Here is a 19078-nt window from a genome sequence, read left to right as displayed (position 1 = left end):
AAACTTCTTACTCTTTATGTTCTGACACCAATTCTCTGATACCAACTGGATGTCCTACAATTCTTTTTTTTTTTAATTAATTTATTTATTTTTGGCTGCGTCAGGTCTTAGTTTTGGCTGGGGGCTCAGTGGTTGCAGCGCGTGGGCTTAGTTGTCCTGCTGCATGTGGGATCTTAGTTCCCCGACCAGGGATCGAACCCGTGTCCCCTGCAGTGGAAGGCGGATTCTTAACCACTGGACCACCAGGGAAGTCCCCTGCAATTCACTTCTGACATGAATTACCTGAGTTGGGGAAGACCCCACAAGTTAAGGAGTTCAATCACAAGTCCCGGGTCACCAGGCTACCCACATCTCTGTCCAACTTGGCTACAAATTCGGGGGTTCCCACAGCCCCCTTCAGGTTCAGTGATTTGCTAGAATGACACACAGAACTCAGGAAAGTGCAATATTTATGATTACCAATTTATTTTAAAGGCTACTTTTAAATGAACAGCTAGATGAAGACATGCGTTGGGTGGCAAGGTCTGGAAGAGTCCTGAGCCCAGGAGCTTCACCCTGACCCGTGGAGTCAGGATGCATTACCCTCCTGTTACATTAATATGTTCACCAACCTGGTGGATTAACTGCTTTCCAAGGCTGCCTACTAATCCCAGTTATGGGTGATCTGGTTTATTCAGCCATTCACATATTGATGGTAATTTACTTCGTTTCCAGGTTTTTGCCATTACAAACAAGGCTGCAGTAAATGCAGTAGAAGACTTTGAACTCATTGCATTATATAATCACATGACTTGCTTTGGGGCAGATTCCCAGGACTTGGACTGCTACATTGAAAGGTTTTTTAAATTTTTCCTGCAAGGGGTACAATTTTAACAGATAACAGAATGCTTTCCAAAAAAGAATTCATTTGATTGTTATTTAAGATTTCTCATTATCACCTTAATTTGCATTCCCCTGCTTGGGCTGTTAGTACCTTTCATGTTTCTTTGGCTGTTTGGATTTACTCTTCTGAGATTTGCCTATTCAGTGTTTGCTCATTTTCTATTGTTTTTGTCTTTTTTCTAATTAGTTTTCAAGACTTCTTTGCATATTATAGATATTAGCTCTTTATCATATGTATGGCAAGTATATTTTCCTAATGTATTATTGTCTGTTGACTTCTATCATAGGTTTACTTTCTTTGGTAATCAAGTATATTTTTTCTTTATATTTTGAGTTTGCTGTCTTCATAAAGTCTCTACCCCTAGATGACCCTGATAATCTTCTAAATTGTATCGCGTCTGTTTTATTGTTTAGATTTAGGACTCTATACCATTTACTAGCTAAATCTTTTCCTTACTGAATTGAAATACCACCTTTTTGGTAGGTATTGTAGGGAATCTATTTCCAGACTCTATTCTGTTGCACTAATCTGTTTTTCCTACAACAATAACACATTGTTTCATTATTGTCTTTTATACTGTGTATTATCTGGAAAAGCAAGCTCCGCCTCAAACTCGTTTACAAGCTTCCCCACTATTTTCAGTTATTTCATATGACTTAAAGATGATTTAATCAACCCCAACCTCGTTGGGATTCTAATCAAAATGCACTATATATGTAAACTAATTTTGGAATTGACAACTTCATATTGCTTTCCACGTAAGATATGTGTACCTCCATCGGCTCAGATATCGTTCTTAATCCGTCAACAAGACTATTTCATAGCTTTTGTTTTTTCCACTTTTATTTTTTTCAAAAACAGGAAGTCCCCTTTTACCTGAGTTGTCAACGGATCTGGTTTACCCGCCCGCGCCAGCCCCTCCCCCGTCCCTCGGTTCCGGGTTACCAACGGAATCGAGGACTGACGTCACCAAGGGCTTCCGCATCGGACCCGAGGGTCGAAGGTGAAGCCAGGTGCTGAGAGGCGGTTTTGCGCCACCTACGCATGCGCACTGCTGCTCCGTTCCCCGCGACCCTAAGTCTCCTTCGGTCCGGGTTTCTGCGCCGCGACCTCTCGCTTCAACCCAGCGAAACTACTCCCCAGGAGAAGGGAGTAGAAAAAAGAATCGAACCAGCAGCAGCCAATCCCATGACACTACGACGCAACCGAGTTTGATTGACTCCATCAACTCCAGCCAATGGGAGAGCTCTTGGCCCCAAACGTCACAGAGTTTGCCCCACCCTATCCCCTCCTTTCTGGACTCCGAGCTCAGTTCGCGCAGTAACAAATGAAGTGCGCGCTGCGACACCTCCCAGCTCTCCAGGCTCAGCCGCCATTTCCTCGCCTGGCCTAACGGTCCGGCCAATCCCAGCGCGCATCGAGAAGGGCTAAGGCTCCGCCAATCGGAGGCCGCCAATTTCGACCCCTTGCCTCGGCCTGGCCCAATCCAGGCTCCGGCCCCGTCGCCCCCGGCCCGCCCCCGCGGCGCCCTCTCTCCTCCCTCTTTGTGCGTCTCGCGCCGCCGCCGCCGCCCGCCGCGTGAGAGAACGGGCTCCGCGCGCTCCGCGGCAGCACAGTCAGGTCCCCTCCCCCCAGAAGATTCGCGAAGGAGAAACCGCCGCCGAAAAGGAGCCGACGGCGCCGGTCCCTGGGGGGCGCCATGGCGACCGGAGCGAACGCCACGCCGCTGGGTAAGCTGGGCCTCCCTGGCCCCAAAGGGGGCTTCGAGCCGGGGCCACCGCCTGCCCCCGGGCCTGGGACGGGGCTGCTGGTGTCCGGGCCGCCGCCGCCCCCGCCCGTGGGCTCGGTGGGGGCCCTGACCGCGGCCTTCCCCTTCGCGGCGCTGCCGCCGCCGCCCCCGCCGCCCCCGCCGCCGCCCCCCCCACCTCCCCAGCAGCCGCCGCCGCCCTCCCCGGGCTCCTCGTACCCGCCGCCGCAGCCGCCCCCTCCGCCGCCGCTCTACCAGCGCGTGTCGCCACCGCAGCCGCCGCCGCCACCCCAGCCGCCGCGTCAGGACCAGCACCCGGGCCCGGCCGGTGGCGGAGGAGGTGAGTCGGGCCGAGAGAGCGCGACAGGCGCTGCGCGGATGGGCCCGGCCGGCTGAGGGGCGCGCGGCGGCGGCGACGGCGGCTGCACGCGGCTGTGGGGCGCGCGCGCACGGGGAGACCCGGGCGGAGGCGCCACGGGGCGCGCGGCCGGGTTCTCGGGCCTCGAGTGCGCACGCGCGTTAGGGGTGGGGGCCCGGCGGGAGGAAGTTTGTTGCGCGCAGGCGCAGTGTGGCGGCCGGGCTTTGCGGCCAGCCTGAAAGCCTAGGTGGGGGGGGGGACCCCCTGTTGTTCTCCACCCCTGGTGTAGGGGAGAGGTGTGGAGGGGGTCGAGTGTGTGGATGGGGTGTTGGGTGTGCAACTCTGGAGGGTGTGAAGGGGTCAGTTGATGACGTGGAGCGTCCTTTTCCTGGTTGTAGAAGAGTCCTAAAGGGAGAAAAGGACCTAGAGTAGCTCCTCGACTGCTGCAGTAAGGCAGGGTTTTCACTGTAGAGAACCAAAGAGGTTGAAAGTCTTCACAGGATGGTTGGGTCTGATATTTTTGTGGCTCTTTTTAGGGGAGGAAATGCTGTTCGTTTCCTAATTTCCCTTTATCTACCTATGAAATGTGACATGCCTTCTCCTCTTGAGGCGTTCCCCCTGGGTCTGGCCCCTGAGAAGAACACTTTTGTGTACCAAATGCTGGGGAGTTTCTGCCTGTGTACCGGAGAAGGAGGATTTGGCTGTTTTTGTATAGTTTGTTCTTTGTTGAACTTTTGATGCATCTTTTAGACACTAAATGTCCAACTGGCCAGGAAAATTGAATGCTGATCTTGGCTGAATTTCTGAGAAAAAAGTGATCTTGCTGAAGAATTCAGTTTTTTCCCTTAGTAAATATAGGTTTAGTTGTGTTTTGGCCCCCTTAGACAGGTGACTGATGGGGAGGTGGGAGGAGCCAGCAGGTCCCAATATTGCTTTACAGGCTTATCTGAATGTTTAGTTTACTCTTATCTCCCCTGGGGCTGTTAAGGTGTTTATGAATAACCACGTAGTATATTATCTTCTCAATATTTTATTTTACTACTTGAACGTTTATGCATTGAGATATGTTAATTTGTTTACATACTTCACAGAATTTCTGTGGACAAAAATTATAAATGTGAAATGTTAACTTTTCAGACCCAGGTCCAGGTCCCCTTCTAGTGGCCATGTCTCTTGACTTGACTTCTCAGGTTTGTCTTCCATTCTTTGCCGTTTCCATTTTAGGTCAAGCTCTGAGTTTCACAGTCAGCTGAGGTTGTGTGTAATAATCATAAGTATCCTAAACTTCTGTTGGTAGTTACTCTGCTGGTTTATATTTGCATCTGATGAACTTTGATTTTTTTAGACTTTCCCAGTAAGAAGCGGAAGAGGAGCCGCTGGAACCAAGACACAATGGAACAGAAGACGGTGATTCCAGGAATGCCAACGGTTATCCCCCCTGGACTTACTCGGGAACAAGAAAGAGCTTATATAGGTAAATACACGTTCTGCACCCAAATGCATTTTCGGATTGTTACTATTCTGGGCAACATTTTATCTGTTGAAAGTGTGGGACTTCAAAGTTTTCTCTTTTTTGAGAGGAGGTATGGTCAGGTGTACTTGTGACTTTGGTATAATCTATCAGTTTTTGCTCTGTGAGTCTTGCATTTGTAGCTCCTTGTTTTGGTCTGTTGGTAACAGCAGTGTTCTCCATGAGTGCCAGGAGGGTAGAGGGGCCCACTTAGGAGTGAGAATAGTCCCCAGTCCAGCACCCCACCCCACCCTTTTCAGCTGCTGTTCATTGCCAGTTGATGAGGTGAGTGTTTTATGCCTCTCTGGACACGGCCCCAGTGGAGAACACTGCAGGTATTGTAAACCAAGTACCTTTTTCACAGCATGGCCTTTCACCATAATTTCATATTTCTCCCTTCCCTAAAATGTGGTCTTTTATTTTTTATAGGTACTTTCTAAAAGGGGAAAAAAAAAAAAGCTCAGTTTAATCAAAAAGTGGTTCTGAAAGTGTGTTTACAGTGCACCCCTTTTTTACCATTTTGTTGAATTTAACCTTTCCTTTAGCATCTTTTCTGGTTTGGTCTTTTGTGGAGAGCTGTCTTGAAATGAGGGCTCTTGTGTTTACTACTAAAGAACTCTGCAGGGAAAGGGATACTGCTTGGATATGGAATAATGAGGTGGTTAGGATAAAAGATCTTAATTGTTGAGAAATTTTGAGAAGAATGACTGTCCACAGTAGAAATGAAATTAACCTCAAAATTAACTTTTTTTAAATACAAGGTTATTAATGCAAGTTTTACCTTTATTTATGTACTTGTGCAGCTGTCTCAAAAAAGTTCACTTGATAAACATTTCCTACTAACCAAATAAACATCCCCTTTGGAGTAAATTAGGGCAGACGCCTCCTAGACCCGTGAGGTTATGGCCTTCACGAATAAAAATACTTCAAGGCCGTTGTTGTTCTTGAGGATCTTAATCTCTTGTGTTTCTAGATTGCTGAGAATTTTGAGGTGTTGGAATTGTCTATCTCTTTTTTTGCAATACTAATAATTCTTCTTTCCCCACTGTTCAGTCTACTCCCACCCATCCCTTTATGTCTCATATTTGACTGGTCTGGGTCTTGATAACCTTATGAAAATGTTCCTAGTGGAGTGATATCCCAAGGACACAAGCAGATGTAGAAAATGGGAAAAACAAACTCATTCTTTACATCTCCAGCACTCTTCCCTTGGAGGGAGTTAATGCTCTGTGACCTAAGGACTATTTATAGCTGTAATCAAAGTAGAGAGAATCAGAGCCTAGGCTACTGTAGGTCTCTGCTCCAAGGAAGATAGCAGCCTTTTGATTTAAGTGCCAGCAATTTCCTCAGATCAGATCCCATACCCCTACAGTCCAGTTAAGATGACTGCCTATCTCCATGAAGGTGACTTTCACCTTGAGCTGTTGAGCTAATACTTGACTGCCAAGTCAGAACTTTTCTGGCATAAAAGAGCTTAGGGGCCCATGTGTGTCTTACTGCATTTCTGTCTTTCATTGTACATACTGCCTTGTACAGAATGCCCCCAATATCTTCTCTTGATATTAATGTGGATTTTCATTTCTTCAGAGTTTTGAGTGGCTGTGTGATATATCCCTGTGGGATGTATTTAAAATTAGAAGGGTGTCTGGGGTTAGACATGCATTAATTCTTGGAGCCAACTCAACTTTAACCCAACCCAGTAAAACTTGCCCTTATTTAGAAGTATCTGTTTAGAACACTCAGATGCTACAAAGGTAAGAAACAGGTGGTCTTCAGCATGCCGAAGAAAGTGGTCTGGTTCTGCAGTGCCATTATCTTGAGAAATCATCCGGGTAATATTTCCCTGGAATCACTGAACTTTTGTGAAACCCTCATCTCTCTTTTTCACATACAGCCTCATTTGTCAAGGTCTGAGGGCCACACATACTGTCCTTGACCCACACTTTTCATCCTCTGCACCCCTACTTTTACTCCTCACATAAGGAGCAAGTCTAAAAACAGACTTCTTGCATCTTAACGGTTACTGGTTTATTAAGGTATATGGATTGTCATAAATTTTGAATGAAAAACAACAGGTATCGGGAGATTCTTTGGATCTGGTTTTACACAAATAGTATGTACAAACTTATATGAGATTGTTGAATTGGTTATTAAATGTCTTATTTAAGGAATATTAAGCCTGGTATCAATGAAAATGATCTTTGCTTAACTGGTGTTTTTCCTTGTCCCATGTTAATTGAGTCTCATTTTGGGTTATGTTTAATATTTAATGAAGGAAAAATAAACTCTAAGAGTCTTGCACTCAAGAATGTAATTTGGTGGGAACAGGATATTGGTGATAACGTGGTTTAGTTCTGGGTACCAGTTGTATAGCAAGCCTTGGTGGGGAGGGAGAGGTGAAACACCTCCTAATAATTGCTTTGATGTTAGCCTTAGCGAACAGTCTATACTGCTAACCCCTCTTCCAACAAATTGTTTGCTTCCTTAAGTGATAACCATTTTGAAGTGAAAGATACTTATAGATGTAAATGGACTCCTGCCAATAGGTGGTTGGGGGTTTTTGCCTCAATGTGTTCACTGATCAGTCGTCCCTTTCAAAGTCTCCGAGTTCTTCATGCTTGTTGTTGAGATTTGAGATGTTTTTTGGTAACATTGTCTTTTTTCCATCCTTTTTTTTTCTTTCCTAACCTGGTTTCTTCCAGTGCAACTGCAGATAGAAGACCTGACTCGTAAACTGCGCACAGGAGACCTGGGCATCCCCCCTAACCCTGAGGACAGGTTGGGAAACAGTTTTAACCAGCTGACAGTAACGCTTTTACCTTTTTCTCAATACGTTTTACTGGTGGCAACATGTTGTGTCAGTTCAATAAAATCCTAGTAAGAAGACTGGTACTGTGACCATTCTGGGAACTAGAGTGTAAATTAGCAGTATATATGGTTAGTCATCAGTCAGGAAATTGGAATGAAATTTAATTACTAGCAGAATTGAAAGTTACAGGAAAACGGACAACCGGTTTTCATTTGGTAAGCATGTAGATTTTTAACCTGATTTACCCACTGGTAGGGACAGTGAGGTGGCCCGTTAACCAGCCGTTTCAGTACCTGCTTTGGCTGAGAGCCCAGGTGTAAAGTTTTCCTCACAGGTACTACACAATGTAGGGAATATGAATATTTTTGAGCATCACTGAATCTGAGTAGGCCAGAAATTCATTCTGGTCAGCTCATTGCTGCAGTCTCCTGCTCATGGTTTTGACATGGTTTTAAAATAGACAAGATTCTAACCAACTTCCTTCACTGCCAGTTAATTTTCAGCCTTGGCCATTGCCTGGGGTGTTGGGAGGGCCAGAATATTCTCACCTGTTTTGGGAAGGCAAGCAACCAACCCTAAATTACTTTTTTTTTTTTTTTTTTTTTTTTAAGGGAGTGTGGTCTTCAAACAGCTGTGGTCTTGTCATTTCAGTTTATAATTTCTCTCACCTCTGAAAAGTAAACAGTCTGAGGGAAATGAACTTTTTAAACAGGAATTTTATTGGCAGGCTGATATTTGAGCAGCTAAAATCTGGTCCATTTAATAGAAGGGCAGTACGCCTCCCTCTCTGAAATTTGTCTTAGTGCATGCAGCATAGTTCAAAACACTTTGTTTTAAAAAAGTAGTGTTTTTGGTTTTTGTTACCCATTTTAATAACTTGTTAAATCAGGAAGATGATGTAATGGTTTTAGAAGCCACTCACTTAAGCATCTTTTTGCTGCCCTTTGTCAGGAAACAAATTAACTTATTTCTCCATATTGACGCTTTTAATTTTATTTAATTAATTATTTTTTTACCAGTAGATTTTGGTTGGAGGGTTGTATTATGTTTTATATTTTGAGTTTTTTCTTTTTAAGATTTGAATTATAGGTTGTAGACCACAACTGTTAGTGCCTTTTTGGCCTTTTTCCCTTTAATAACATGTCTACAGGTTACCAGGCAATTCCTCAAAAAGTTGAATTTTTAACAAACCTTTGCTTCCTGGAGAATTTGGATTAGAAACTAGATGATCTATAACACAATGCCTATTCAAAGCAAAGAAATTGGGCCAATCTGACCTCTAGAATATTGGCTTTTGCCTTTCATTTCCACAATTTGGAAAGAGGTTCACTGTTGCGGGGCCTTTAAATGACGAATTTGGTGCTGGTAAAACTGGTGATTAGCCAGAAATGCTTAATTCTAGACAGCTATGAATGAGGTGGGAATTAGAAACATCAAGCATGTTAGAAATAAAAACAGAGCAGAGGTTTTTTTTTTCTCCCTTGTATTCAATTTGAAAGAGGCCCTAATTAATGCCTGATGGTTTTGCTGTGAAAGAACCCAGGTTCGAGGGAAATGCTATGAGTTTCTTACTTAAGATTATTTCTTAAGAAGGTGTATTCTCAGTATGAAGCCACTTTATGCCATTTTGATTTTGCTCAAGTTGCACAGTTAAAAATGTTTTAAAACCTCTTATAGATTTAAGTGTATAAGATGATAGTCTAATAAGCTGGGGTATGTTTGTTTTTGTTCACTATTATTGGATTGTGCTAACAGTTTATACAAATGCTAGAAACGGAGGTGTCATTTAGCCGTCATTAGCCATGAACAAACCTGACCTTTTATTCCATCGTGTGTGTAACGTGGTATGACATGGTTCCCTTTAGGCTGAAGACAGTGGGAGCAGCCGAGTTCAGTCCTTGCTCTCCATCTAGGCAAGGTTCTCTCAACTAAACCAAGGGTGTAGGAGTTCTTGACTACTTTCAGGATGTTTTTAAAATAACCTGATCCACATGGTCTCTTCCCTTCTTGCAGCTGCTACTAAATTTTCATTCAGAGTATCAAGCTATGGTCCTTTTTGTAATCTTAACTCAGAATTCTAGGAGTGTAACTTTTCTTTTTTTTTTTAATTACCGCAAAATCCAGCTGTGGTAAACTGACCATTTTATCATTACTATTTTTTACTTGTAGCAACAGCATTTTACTCCTTAAAAAAAGAGAGAGAAAATCTGCTTTCTGGACTTGTAAACTCTGGTGGAGAATCATAGGTTTTCCCCTTGCTGTTTGCAGGTTCAGACCCTAGACAAGTACTTGACCAAATCTGCATTTGCAGCCTCTCACAGAAGCTGCTTTAGCAATTTAACGGTTTTCTCTACCCAGACTCCCCAACCTCGAACAGCCAGAAAACAGGTTGACTCCTGGGCCTTGGACACAGCCAGCCAGGCCATTGAAGGAAAAGCAGAGACGAAGCCTTGAACCATCTCTCTCCATTGTGGGGGCCAAGTAGCTGCAGTAGCCTTGAGTCCCAGTTGCATTGGGTTAAAGAGCTCATACTTACTATGTGGTAGGGGTACAGACTCTCTTCCTGATAGGGCATGAGCTCTGCAAGAGTTAACGTTTTACCTAAACTTGGGGTTTCTGTGGTTCATAAAGTTGTAATGTTAATTTTTTTTTCAAATGAAAGCAAATTCATATTTGGCAAGAAGACTCCAGAGGATGATACTGTCCTTGCCATTTACAGTCTAGAGATTTTCCCCCAGAAGGACAGACTTTTTTTCCTCTCATCACTTTTAGAAGCAAAACTACTTTTTTCTTTCTCACACACACCCCAGTCCCCCTAATGCTAAGCCAGCTTCCACCTCCCCATTCCACACGATCGTGAATAGCACACGTTATGGTCGGTTCCTCCGAAGAGTGTTGAGTTAGGGTCTGAGAGGCAGAGGGGCTGGGGAAGACTTATTTTAGCCCATGTGGGAATGAGAGAAAAGTGAAGGCAGAACAGTGATGGTGGTCTGTTTCCCACAGGTCCCCTTCCCCTGAGCCCATCTACAATAGCGAGGGGAAGCGGCTTAACACTCGCGAGTTCCGCACCCGCAAAAAGCTTGAAGAGGAGCGGCATAACCTCATCACGGAAATGGTTGCCCTCAACCCTGATTTCAAGCCACCTGCAGATTACAAGTAAGCGGGGGCCAGGTGATCTGGGACAAGGACACCGGATTAGGTGTGGTCTGGTGGAGCAGTTTTGGTACTAACCTCTTATTCCTTACCCCCAGTCACCTGTAATTAACACGTGGTGTCAGGGGTTAGTTCTAGAAGAGCTCTCGATTTGTGTCATCTTGGAAGTGTGCAGAGTCTATGAGTCTTTTCTTTCTTAGACCTCCAGCAACACGTGTGAGCGATAAAGTAATGATTCCACAAGATGAGTATCCAGAAATCAACTTTGTGGGGCTGCTGATTGGGCCCAGGTGAGTAACTACTATCCTGTGGAATATAGAATTCCTAAGGACCTGGGAGATGTGTCTGTCTTGTGCCCATTTGGGTGCCACTGGTGGCTTATCTTCTGTTTTTGGTAGGATGTTCACTTTGGCTGAGTGCATGCCTTTTTGTGAGAAAATCTCTTTAACTTCCCATTTCACCGCAGAGAAGTCAGATCTTGAGGATTGCTGTGTCTGTGACCTTAACTTAGAGATCATGGAGCTCTTGGTGGGAAAATCCCATTCTCTGCACTCAGGTTTCCTTCCAGTGCCCAGCGAGCCACTCTGGCGTGTGAATTTGCGTGTCAGGTATGACAACGGTCTTTTCTGCCTTTGACAGAGGGAACACCTTGAAGAACATAGAGAAGGAGTGTAATGCCAAGATCATGATCCGGGGGAAAGGCTCTGTGAAAGAAGGGAAAGTCGGGCGCAAAGATGGCCAGATGTTGCCAGGAGAAGATGAGCCGCTTCATGCCCTGGTTACTGCCAATACCATGGAGAATGTGAAGAAAGCAGTAGAACAGGTGAGGGAGCCAGAAAGGAAGCCTCTAGCCAGAATTCTAGGTGGTAGTCCGAGGACTTATATAACTTTGCCCATTGCATCTCCACCAGATAAGAAACATTCTGAAGCAGGGTATCGAGACTCCTGAGGACCAGAACGATCTACGGAAGATGCAGCTTCGAGAGTTGGCTCGTTTGAATGGGACCCTTCGGGAAGACGATAACAGGTGCGTATATGATCAGTTTAGAGGGGAGTGCACAGAGACCTGAAGAACCTATGGAAGAAGGGTGGTTGGCCATAGCCCTTCAGGTGACTTTTTCCTCTCAACAGGATCTTAAGACCCTGGCAGAGCTCGGAGACCCGCAGCATTACCAATACCACAGTGTGTACCAAGTGTGGAGGGGCTGGCCACATTGCTTCCGATTGCAAATTCCAAAGGTGAGGGTTTCCTGGTAGCCCGTGGTATACAGGACAGTTCCTGTTAACCTGCAGACCCAAGAGAAGCTTGCTTTCTGTGAACGTGGTCTGTAATGGTGTGATTTAAAGCCCAGGATGATTAGAAACAGCTGATGCAGAACATCCCTGTTTTATTGCTTATCTTGAGCCCAGGGAAACTGGAAAACTTCCCTGTGGGTGTAGGTGTTTTCACAGTGGCTTAATGTTAACTGCCATTTGTTGCTTAAGCTTGGTATAAGAAGACAGCAGTCCTGTGGAGTTAGGACCAGTTGCGAACCAGCATTTGATAGCAACGTTTTTCTACTTTGGGTGGCAAATATAAAAAGCTTTGTTAAGGAAGTTCTGGCAGTTGCTCCGGTCTTGCATAGATTTTCCTTCCCTCAAACCTGGAATGTAGAAATTGATGAAACTTGCTATTTTGGAAAAACCTGCGCTTTCCTGGCTGGCGTGGTTGGCTCTGGTCTGGTGCTTCCTGTCTCCTCTGTTCTTGCCCTAAGGGTCTCTGCTCTGGCAGAGGCACATGTGGTAATCCCAGTGGCAGAGCTGGGCATGGAACTGAAGAGCTGATTAGACTATTTTGAGGAAGTGGTTAGAAAGGGTGACTGAATTCCTCAGAACTTAACTCTGTGTAAATTTCTCACAGTAAAGGTTTCCATCTTGAGTTTTTTTTTCCTTTTCTCTCTTTGTGTCACCCTCCCCACCTTCAGGCCTGGTGACCCCCAGTCAGCTCAGGATAAAGCGCGGATGGATAAAGAATACTTGTCCCTCATGGCTGAACTGGGGGAGGCACCTGTGCCCGCATCTGTGGGCTCCACCTCTGGGCCTGCCACCACACCCCTGGCCAGTGCACCTCGGCCCGCTGCTCCCGCCAACAATCCACCTCCGCCGGTGAGCTTCAAGGGCTGGTTCTGACAGCCTGGCCCCCCTTGTCTTCCGAAGAGACTGGGGGAACATGGCCAGGTGCTTTGGGTAGAACAGGTGGACATGGGCGGCAACATTGTTCTTTCGGGACGTCAGGAATGTTTGGGGACCTCTCAGTTTGGGGAAGATCTTGTCCTTGTGTCCTGGTCCTGTGGCATAGCCGAAAGAACAGTGTTGCCACCAGGGGGAGCAGGCAGGGACGCTGGCGGGAAATGCTCTCACGTAGTCTCTCATGTCCACTACCCAGAGCCGCCCACCCTGGATGAATTCTGGCCCGTCAGAGAGTCGGCCCTACCATGGCATGCACGGAGGTGGCCCTGGTGGGCCCGGAGGTGGCCCGCACAGCTTCCCACACCCGTTACCCAGCCTGACGGGCGGGCATGGTGGACATCCCATGCAGCACAACCCGAATGGACCCCCTCCTCCTTGGATGCAGCCGCCGCCACCACCGATGAACCAGGGCCCCCACCCACCTGGGCACCATGGCCCTCCTCCAATGGGTAAGTAAGTGTCAGACCAGAAACCTTGGGGCTTTGGGATAAGCAAGGGTTTGTATCGTCACTGCACACTGGAAGCAGGTCTCAGAGCAATCGGGTGTTGGTACTGAGTCTCTTGCCAAGGCTTGGGCTCCAGGTCAGGAAGAAGGTTCCATCCTGGTTCAGGGAGGGACTTCTGTGGTGGGTAGGCACAAGCCTACTGCTTAGAGGCGGAGTCCCAGAACTGCTCTTGTGCGGGTAGTGATTGCAAGCTGTGCGGCTAAGCTGCTGGTGGGGCGGTGTCCTCCGTGGCCAGTTCCAATGTCCTGCTAAGTTCCTGCTCTTTCCTTCCATCAAGATCAGTACCTGGGAAGTACGCCTGTGGGCTCTGGGGTCTATCGCCTGCATCAAGGAAAAGGTAATGGAGCCCGGCCGTTTGCTCACTTTGGGGTGTCGCCTCCCAGGCCTGGGAGTGAGTGGGGGCTCTGTCGCAAATCCCTCTCCTCCCCTGAGGCCTCACCCTTGTCTCCACCTGCCTGCAGGTATGATGCCGCCGCCACCTATGGGCATGATGCCGCCGCCGCCGCCGCCTCCCAGTGGGCAGCCTCCACCTCCTCCCTCTGGTCCTCTTCCCCCATGGCAGCAGCAGCAGCAGCAGCCTCCGCCACCCCCTCCGCCCAGCAGCAGTATGGCTTCCAGTACCCCTTTGCCATGGCAGCAAAGTGAGTGGAATATTTTGGGCTTGTGGGGGTGGGTGGGATTGCGGGGGGCGGTCGCTGAGAGGAATGCGAGACCCTGGCAGACAGGCAGGCAGGCACCTTGGGGTGAGACTCTGGTCTCTGCTGCAGGGTAAACAGAAGGGCCTTGTGGCCCCCGGGGGCCTCGGGGAGGAGAGCTGATGTTTGGTGTGGTTGTGTCTGGGGAGAGGTTTGTGGGGGCCTGGAGGGGAGCCGCCATCATAGGGAGGGTGCCAGAAGTACGGGCTCTCTGCCCGGGGAGCTGCTGGCTGGCCCAAGCCTATGCGTTAGGCCGGGGTTGGGGGTGGTGCATGCCTGCTCTGGAGAGGGATGTGATTGGGGCTTGAGAGACTGCGGGGGTGGGATCGGGCAGTGGGGAGAGGAGCTGTGGCCTTGAGGTTGAATGTGCCGTTCGGTGGTGGCGGCGGATGGGCGGAGGGATGTCAGAGCCGGTTCTTGTGTCTGGTACCTCCCCTCAGCCCTTCCAGGGGCACTGGTGACAAAGGGCTTACTCTGTTAAGCCTAGAGACCTCGAGGCTGACCCCAGGGTAGTCCTGCCCACCCCTCCACCCCCATCGCCAGGACAGGCCCGCCCGCCCGCCCCCCACCACCGTACCGCATGCCAAGCAAGGAGCAGGCGTCCCTCGCCCCCCCATCCCAAGGCAGCAGCCGCAGAGAGCCCGCGGTGTGCCCCCGCGCGTGTGACCTTGGGCTTCTTTACCACCCCAGATACGACGACTACCACCACGAGCGCTGGCACAGGGTCCATCCCGCCATGGCAACAGCAGCAGGCGGCTGCCGCAGCTTCTCCAGGAGCCCCTCAGATGCAAGGCAACCCCACTATGGTGCCCCTGCCCCCAGGGGTCCAGCCGCCTCTGCCGCCCGGGGCCCCTCCCCCTCCGCCGCCTCCGCCGCCTGGTTCCGCCGGCATGATGTATGCCCCGCCCCCTCCTCCTCCGCCTCCCATGGACCCTTCTAACTTTGTCACCATGATGGGCATGGGGGTGGCGGGCATGCCACCCTTCGGGATGCCTCCAGCTCCCCCACCGCCTCCACCACAGAACTAGACTCGGTTTTTTAAGAAAATATATATTATATATAGAGAGAATTGGTCTCGTTTAAACACACGCCGAACCTCACCATATGGAGCCAGACATTGGGACGCACGCATGTGATTGTGTGCACGCATGTGTGTGTGTGCACGCACCGGGCTGGGCCAAGCGACTGAGGCCTCGCTTAGGAACGGGCAGGCGGTAGTAGGGGCGCCAGCTTGGGCTCTCCTGGCGCCCCGTAGCATCGAGTGTCTTCTTTGTCTTCTTTCTCTCCTCACCCAAATCCCTTTGCCTCTCCCCAAACCGGGCCGCCAGGATCCCTCCCCGCGGCGGCGATGGCCCGAGCCATGAGAGTGAGGACTTTCCGCGCCCATTGGTGACCCTTCCAGGCAGACAGCCTCAGCAGCGCCCCTGGTGGACAGGATGGTTCGGCAAAGCAGCCTGAGTTATTTTTATGGACGGAATCGGAACACGCTGGCTCCATATTGTGAAATTTTTTATTAATTTTTTCTTTTTCCTTTGTTATTTCCTTATCTTTTCCTTTCTTCAGACTCCGTCCAAGGAGATGCTCTCCCCGGTCTTCTGCTGCAATTAGATTCCTTTCCCTTTTTCATTCCTCGTTCTTCTCTTTCTAAGGAGAGAGGAACAAACGGTTTTTAGGCAAAGGCTTTTGGCCATCAGTGTCAGGCTAGTGTGGGGTTCCTTTGGTTCTAAGATTTTCAAGGTGCCATAGTCGCCCTGAGATTTTTTTCTTTCCTAATTTTAAGCGTGGGGTTTTGTCTCTGCCACCTTTGTAGACTAGCGGGTTGACCCCCAGGTCCAGGGTCCATATCCGTCCTGGCATCCCTGCCAGCAGTCGGGGCCGCCTACGCCGCCGTGGGCTTGTCTGCCAGCCAGGAGCGCCCTTTCCACGCCCCTGAGCACCTGAGCTGCCTCAGATTCCATTTGTTCCTCTCTTTCCTGGAAGGCTTCCTTTTCAAATTTATTTTAGTCCCAAATGTCAGTGTTTTGCAGTGTCTAGGGGTTTGAGCCCTTTGTTTTCCATTCTGCTTCCTTTTTTTCCTCCTTCCTCTTCATGGAGTGATTATGTTGACAATGTATAATGCGCGTTCTCTTCACTGGTTTATCTGCAGAAATTTCTCTGGACTTTTTTTTTTTTTTTTTTTTTTTTTTTTTTTTTTTTTGGTGTATGATTCAACACTGCGTTAAAAGGGGGATGTTCCATTGAATAAAAGAGCAGTGTGGTTTTTTGGGTCTGTTTATTTCCTTTTCTTTTAAATCCCCTCTGCCACCATCAGCACCAGTTACCTTACCTGCGTTCAGCTTCTGGCCGCACTTGTCCTTTTCTTCCTAGAGAGTATCTGGGACCTTCATTAAGGAAGCCCCCTGTCTACCTCCCTGTGCAGTTTCGCTGGGGGAAGCTGGTGTGTGGGCGGCCCCACCTCCTCCCTCTGCCTTAGTAGTTAATGGCTGAGAACCTGGTGACCCACCCCCTCCATGGTCTCTGTCCTTTCGAAGGCCTTTCCCTGGGGCTTGGACCTCCACATGCGATGAGCTCCAGTTGTGATTTGTGCCTGGAAGCTGCCACCTGACTGTGAGGTCCTGGGCCTAGGGAGGCATCGGCACTAAAGGTCAAGCCAACTAATCCTGCCTGTCAGGCTCAGAGCTGCCAAGTAAAACCGCCAAGTGGCTTTTTCTCTCTCTGCTGGTGACTCGCAGCCTGCCAGCACTGCAGGCTTCGGGGAGAGGTGGGGCAGGAGAAGGGGTCCCACCTTGTGCTTTGTAAGCACCTGGCAGAGGGTCTCAGGCTGTTTTGGTCTTTTGTGTCTGGGGTAGTAGATAGGGCCCATGGTGGCACCAGAAAAATTCACCTCATGACATAACATGGGGCAGTGAGGGTCTTTTGTTCAGCTGCTGCTGCTTTGCTACAGTTCCCCTGGGGAGAGCTGTGCTGGGGCCTGCCCTTTCCCACTAGCTTTCCTTCCTTCCAGGAGGCTGAGGGACAGCAAGCTCCTGTTGCCCACGGCTCCTGGCTAGTGGCGACAGCACAACGCTGGCCTGGGCTGCTTTCCAGCTTCACGCTGGGGCTGGCTACTGCTGTTTTATCTGGAGCAGAGCCTGGGTGTCTGGGCCCCATCCAGGGTGCCTGTGTTTGCTGTAGGCCCGCAGGGGTTAATGAAGCCTCAGAACCCACACCTGTTCCTGGGTCTTCCTAAGCAAACCCTAAACTTCAGTTGACTAAAAGGGAGCCGGGAGATATTTTCTCTTTGTGCTTAGCTGACAGAATGGGGGCAGGGCCTGGGGCCTGGCAACCCTCTTTGACCTCGGCTTCATCTCATTGCTACTCCCCACAAGCTTGGTTTCCCTGGTGAGCTCATTGGGCAGTTAATTAGCTCTTTGAAGCTCTGGAAGAGGCAAAGTGGCGCTATGTGGGTTTTAGAAATAAAATCAATAGATGACTTAACCACAGCCTAGCTATCTCTGTTTCTCTCCCCTGGGGCCAGCTCCATTCCTGTGCACACTTCTTTTCTGCTCCCTGCCGTCAGCTTTTGTTAAAGGTTTTGGAGGGTAACAAGTGGCTGAAGGAGGCATCAGTGTCGGCCTTTCTCCAAGCAGCTCAAGGCCCTGAAATGGAAGAGAGACAGCAGGAAGGCTTGGCCCTCAGAACCACAGCAAGCACCTGCCTTTGTGGTGGAACCGGAGGGAGAAGTGCTCTCCCACCCGCCTTGGACACCTAGGGTAGAGAAGAGCCCTCTACTTGACCCTGTTTCTGTTCCGCTGCAGCAGCAGTGTCTCCCCACCCCCTCAAAGCTAGATTGGTGAAAGGAATGTCGTTTGGGAAAGGTCACTGTTAGGGCTCTGTTACTGAGACCCAGCCAAGGGCTCTGGAGAAACCCAAGATTGGTCCCAGGAAGGAGGCAGGATTTCTGATTAGAAACTTAGTAGGACATAAACAACCTTGAGTTAGTTCAGGTTGGGAAAGTGTGCTCTCAGGGTTCTTTAAAATCTATGCACGCAACACTAATGGGGGTGAAAGGGGAGAAGGACTTGGGGAAACAGGTCAGTTTCAGCCTTCAAGTTTCCATCATGCTGGGCTGGGGGATGCAAAATAAAAGAGGGGCTCCTGAGGTGGCATCACCTTTGGAAAAGACTGGAAAGTTTGAGTGGGTGCCAATGACGCAACAGAGACCAAAAGAACCCACAAGGAAGGTAGTTGGAGAAACCAGTTCAAAGTACATCTGTTTCCCAAGAGAAACAGGATGTGTCCCAGTTCAGCAAGTGCCTTGAGTGCAGGGGCAGGGTGAGCACTAAGTTGATGAGCAGGGAGGGGGTGTGGATTGAGTTGACTTGGGGAGCAGGATAAGAAGCTAGGAATGCTCTGTTAGGAGCAGGTCCATAGTGGCAGGAGAATTAGGGGGCAGTGCAAAGGTTTGTGTGGCCCAGAGCATGCAGCCACAGTTGGGGCATGAGGTGACAACATGGGTAACTGGCGCTACCTTGTCGACAACTGTGCCAAGGAGGTTCTGAGCTCTACCCCGCCCTCCACAAGGAACCACGGGCCAGGCAGCCCAAGATGCTGGCCAAGCCCAGAGACCAGGTGCTTGGTGGAGGGTGGGGTGAACCTCCCCAGAGGCACAGCCCAGGAGGAAAGGCTGAGGGTGGGAACTGAGACCTGAGAGCCACCAGGCATTCTTTTGAAATACAAGGTGTAAAAAACTTTTAAAATGCAAACAAGTTTTAAGAGGAAGTTTTCTAAGTTCTCATGGTCTCTGTGCAGATGTGTTTTGGTGTTCTCTTCATGGTCTTTTTTCTCTGCTTTGAAGCACGCACTATGGAAGACCAGAACAGACGCTATTTGGGAGCAGGGGTAGAGCAGAGCTTGGCCTTTGGAAGACTTGGAGTTTGGCCCCCATACTGGGGTGGTAATTCCAGGGCTGGGTCTGCTGTGGCTCAGAGAGTCCTCAGAAACAGCTTGGCCTTCCTTGAACCAGACTCAATAGCATCCTGCGGCTGTCCCGGTCTCTGACATGCTTCTTTGGCCCTCAGACCAGAGCACCCAGTTCTCCCCTTCCACCGGCCCACTGCCCTGCCCTGGGAAGCCCAGGCATCCTGTGAAATAGCACCAGGCCCTGGGCTCCTTTTGCTCAAAGAACAAAGCAGGATCTGAGGTCAGC

The 19078-nt window shown here is 49.0% G+C and overlaps 2 protein-coding genes across 11 annotated transcripts in view; both read left to right on the top strand.

Moving 5' to 3' along the window:
- The first annotated feature begins 2194 nt into the window (after nucleotides 1-2194).
- On the top strand, nucleotides 2195-16150 carry SF1 (splicing factor 1). 10 transcript variants are annotated; one of them, XM_055091503.1, is made up of 14 exons: nucleotides 2195-2970; nucleotides 4334-4462; nucleotides 7201-7276; nucleotides 10311-10463; nucleotides 10661-10750; nucleotides 11100-11283; nucleotides 11372-11487; nucleotides 11592-11699; nucleotides 12425-12605; nucleotides 12865-13138; nucleotides 13473-13532; nucleotides 13657-13836; nucleotides 14581-14785; nucleotides 15219-16150. In XM_055091503.1, the coding sequence occupies exons 1-14, from the start codon at nucleotides 2583-2585 to the stop codon at nucleotides 15346-15348; spliced, it is 2274 nt and encodes a 757-aa protein (XP_054947478.1). In that variant the 5' UTR covers nucleotides 2195-2582; the 3' UTR covers nucleotides 15349-16150. The 10 variants fall into 10 exon arrangements, with proteins under 10 accessions (XP_054947478.1, XP_023988934.1, XP_028356835.2 ...); XM_024133175.3 differs by having other exon boundaries at nucleotides 2206-2613; XM_024133166.3 differs by lacking the exon at nucleotides 14581-14785 and having other exon boundaries at nucleotides 2197-2970.
- A 2232-nt stretch (nucleotides 16151-18382) lies between these two features.
- The window catches only part of RASGRP2 (RAS guanyl releasing protein 2), a 5515-nt gene continuing 4819 nt past the window's right edge, over nucleotides 18383-19078 (top strand). The window contains exon 1 of the mRNA XM_028500932.1: nucleotides 18383-18501. Coding sequence (XP_028356733.1) covers nucleotides 18383-18501 — 119 coding nt within the window. The remainder of the gene's footprint in view (nucleotides 18502-19078) is intronic.

Source organism: Physeter macrocephalus, chromosome 16 (assembly GCF_002837175.3).
Source record: "Physeter macrocephalus isolate SW-GA chromosome 16, ASM283717v5, whole genome shotgun sequence".
NCBI classification, from domain to species: domain Eukaryota; kingdom Metazoa; phylum Chordata; class Mammalia; order Artiodactyla; family Physeteridae; genus Physeter; species Physeter macrocephalus.
Note: the sequence above shows the minus strand (reverse complement) of the source record. Positions and strands in the feature narration are given on the sequence as shown.

Coding starts and splice junctions, on each gene's coding strand:
- SF1 (XM_028501034.2), top strand. CDS start 2,583: ATGGCGACCGGAGCGAACGCCACGCCGCTGGGTAAGCTGGGCCTCCCT. Junction 11,488..11,591: donor CTTCGGGAAGACGATAACAG/GTGCGTATATGA, acceptor TCCTCTCAACAG/GATCTTAAGACCCTGGCAGA. Junction 13,139..13,472: donor CCATGGCCCTCCTCCAATGG/GTAAGTAAGTGT, acceptor CCTTCCATCAAG/ATCAGTACCTGGGAAGTACG.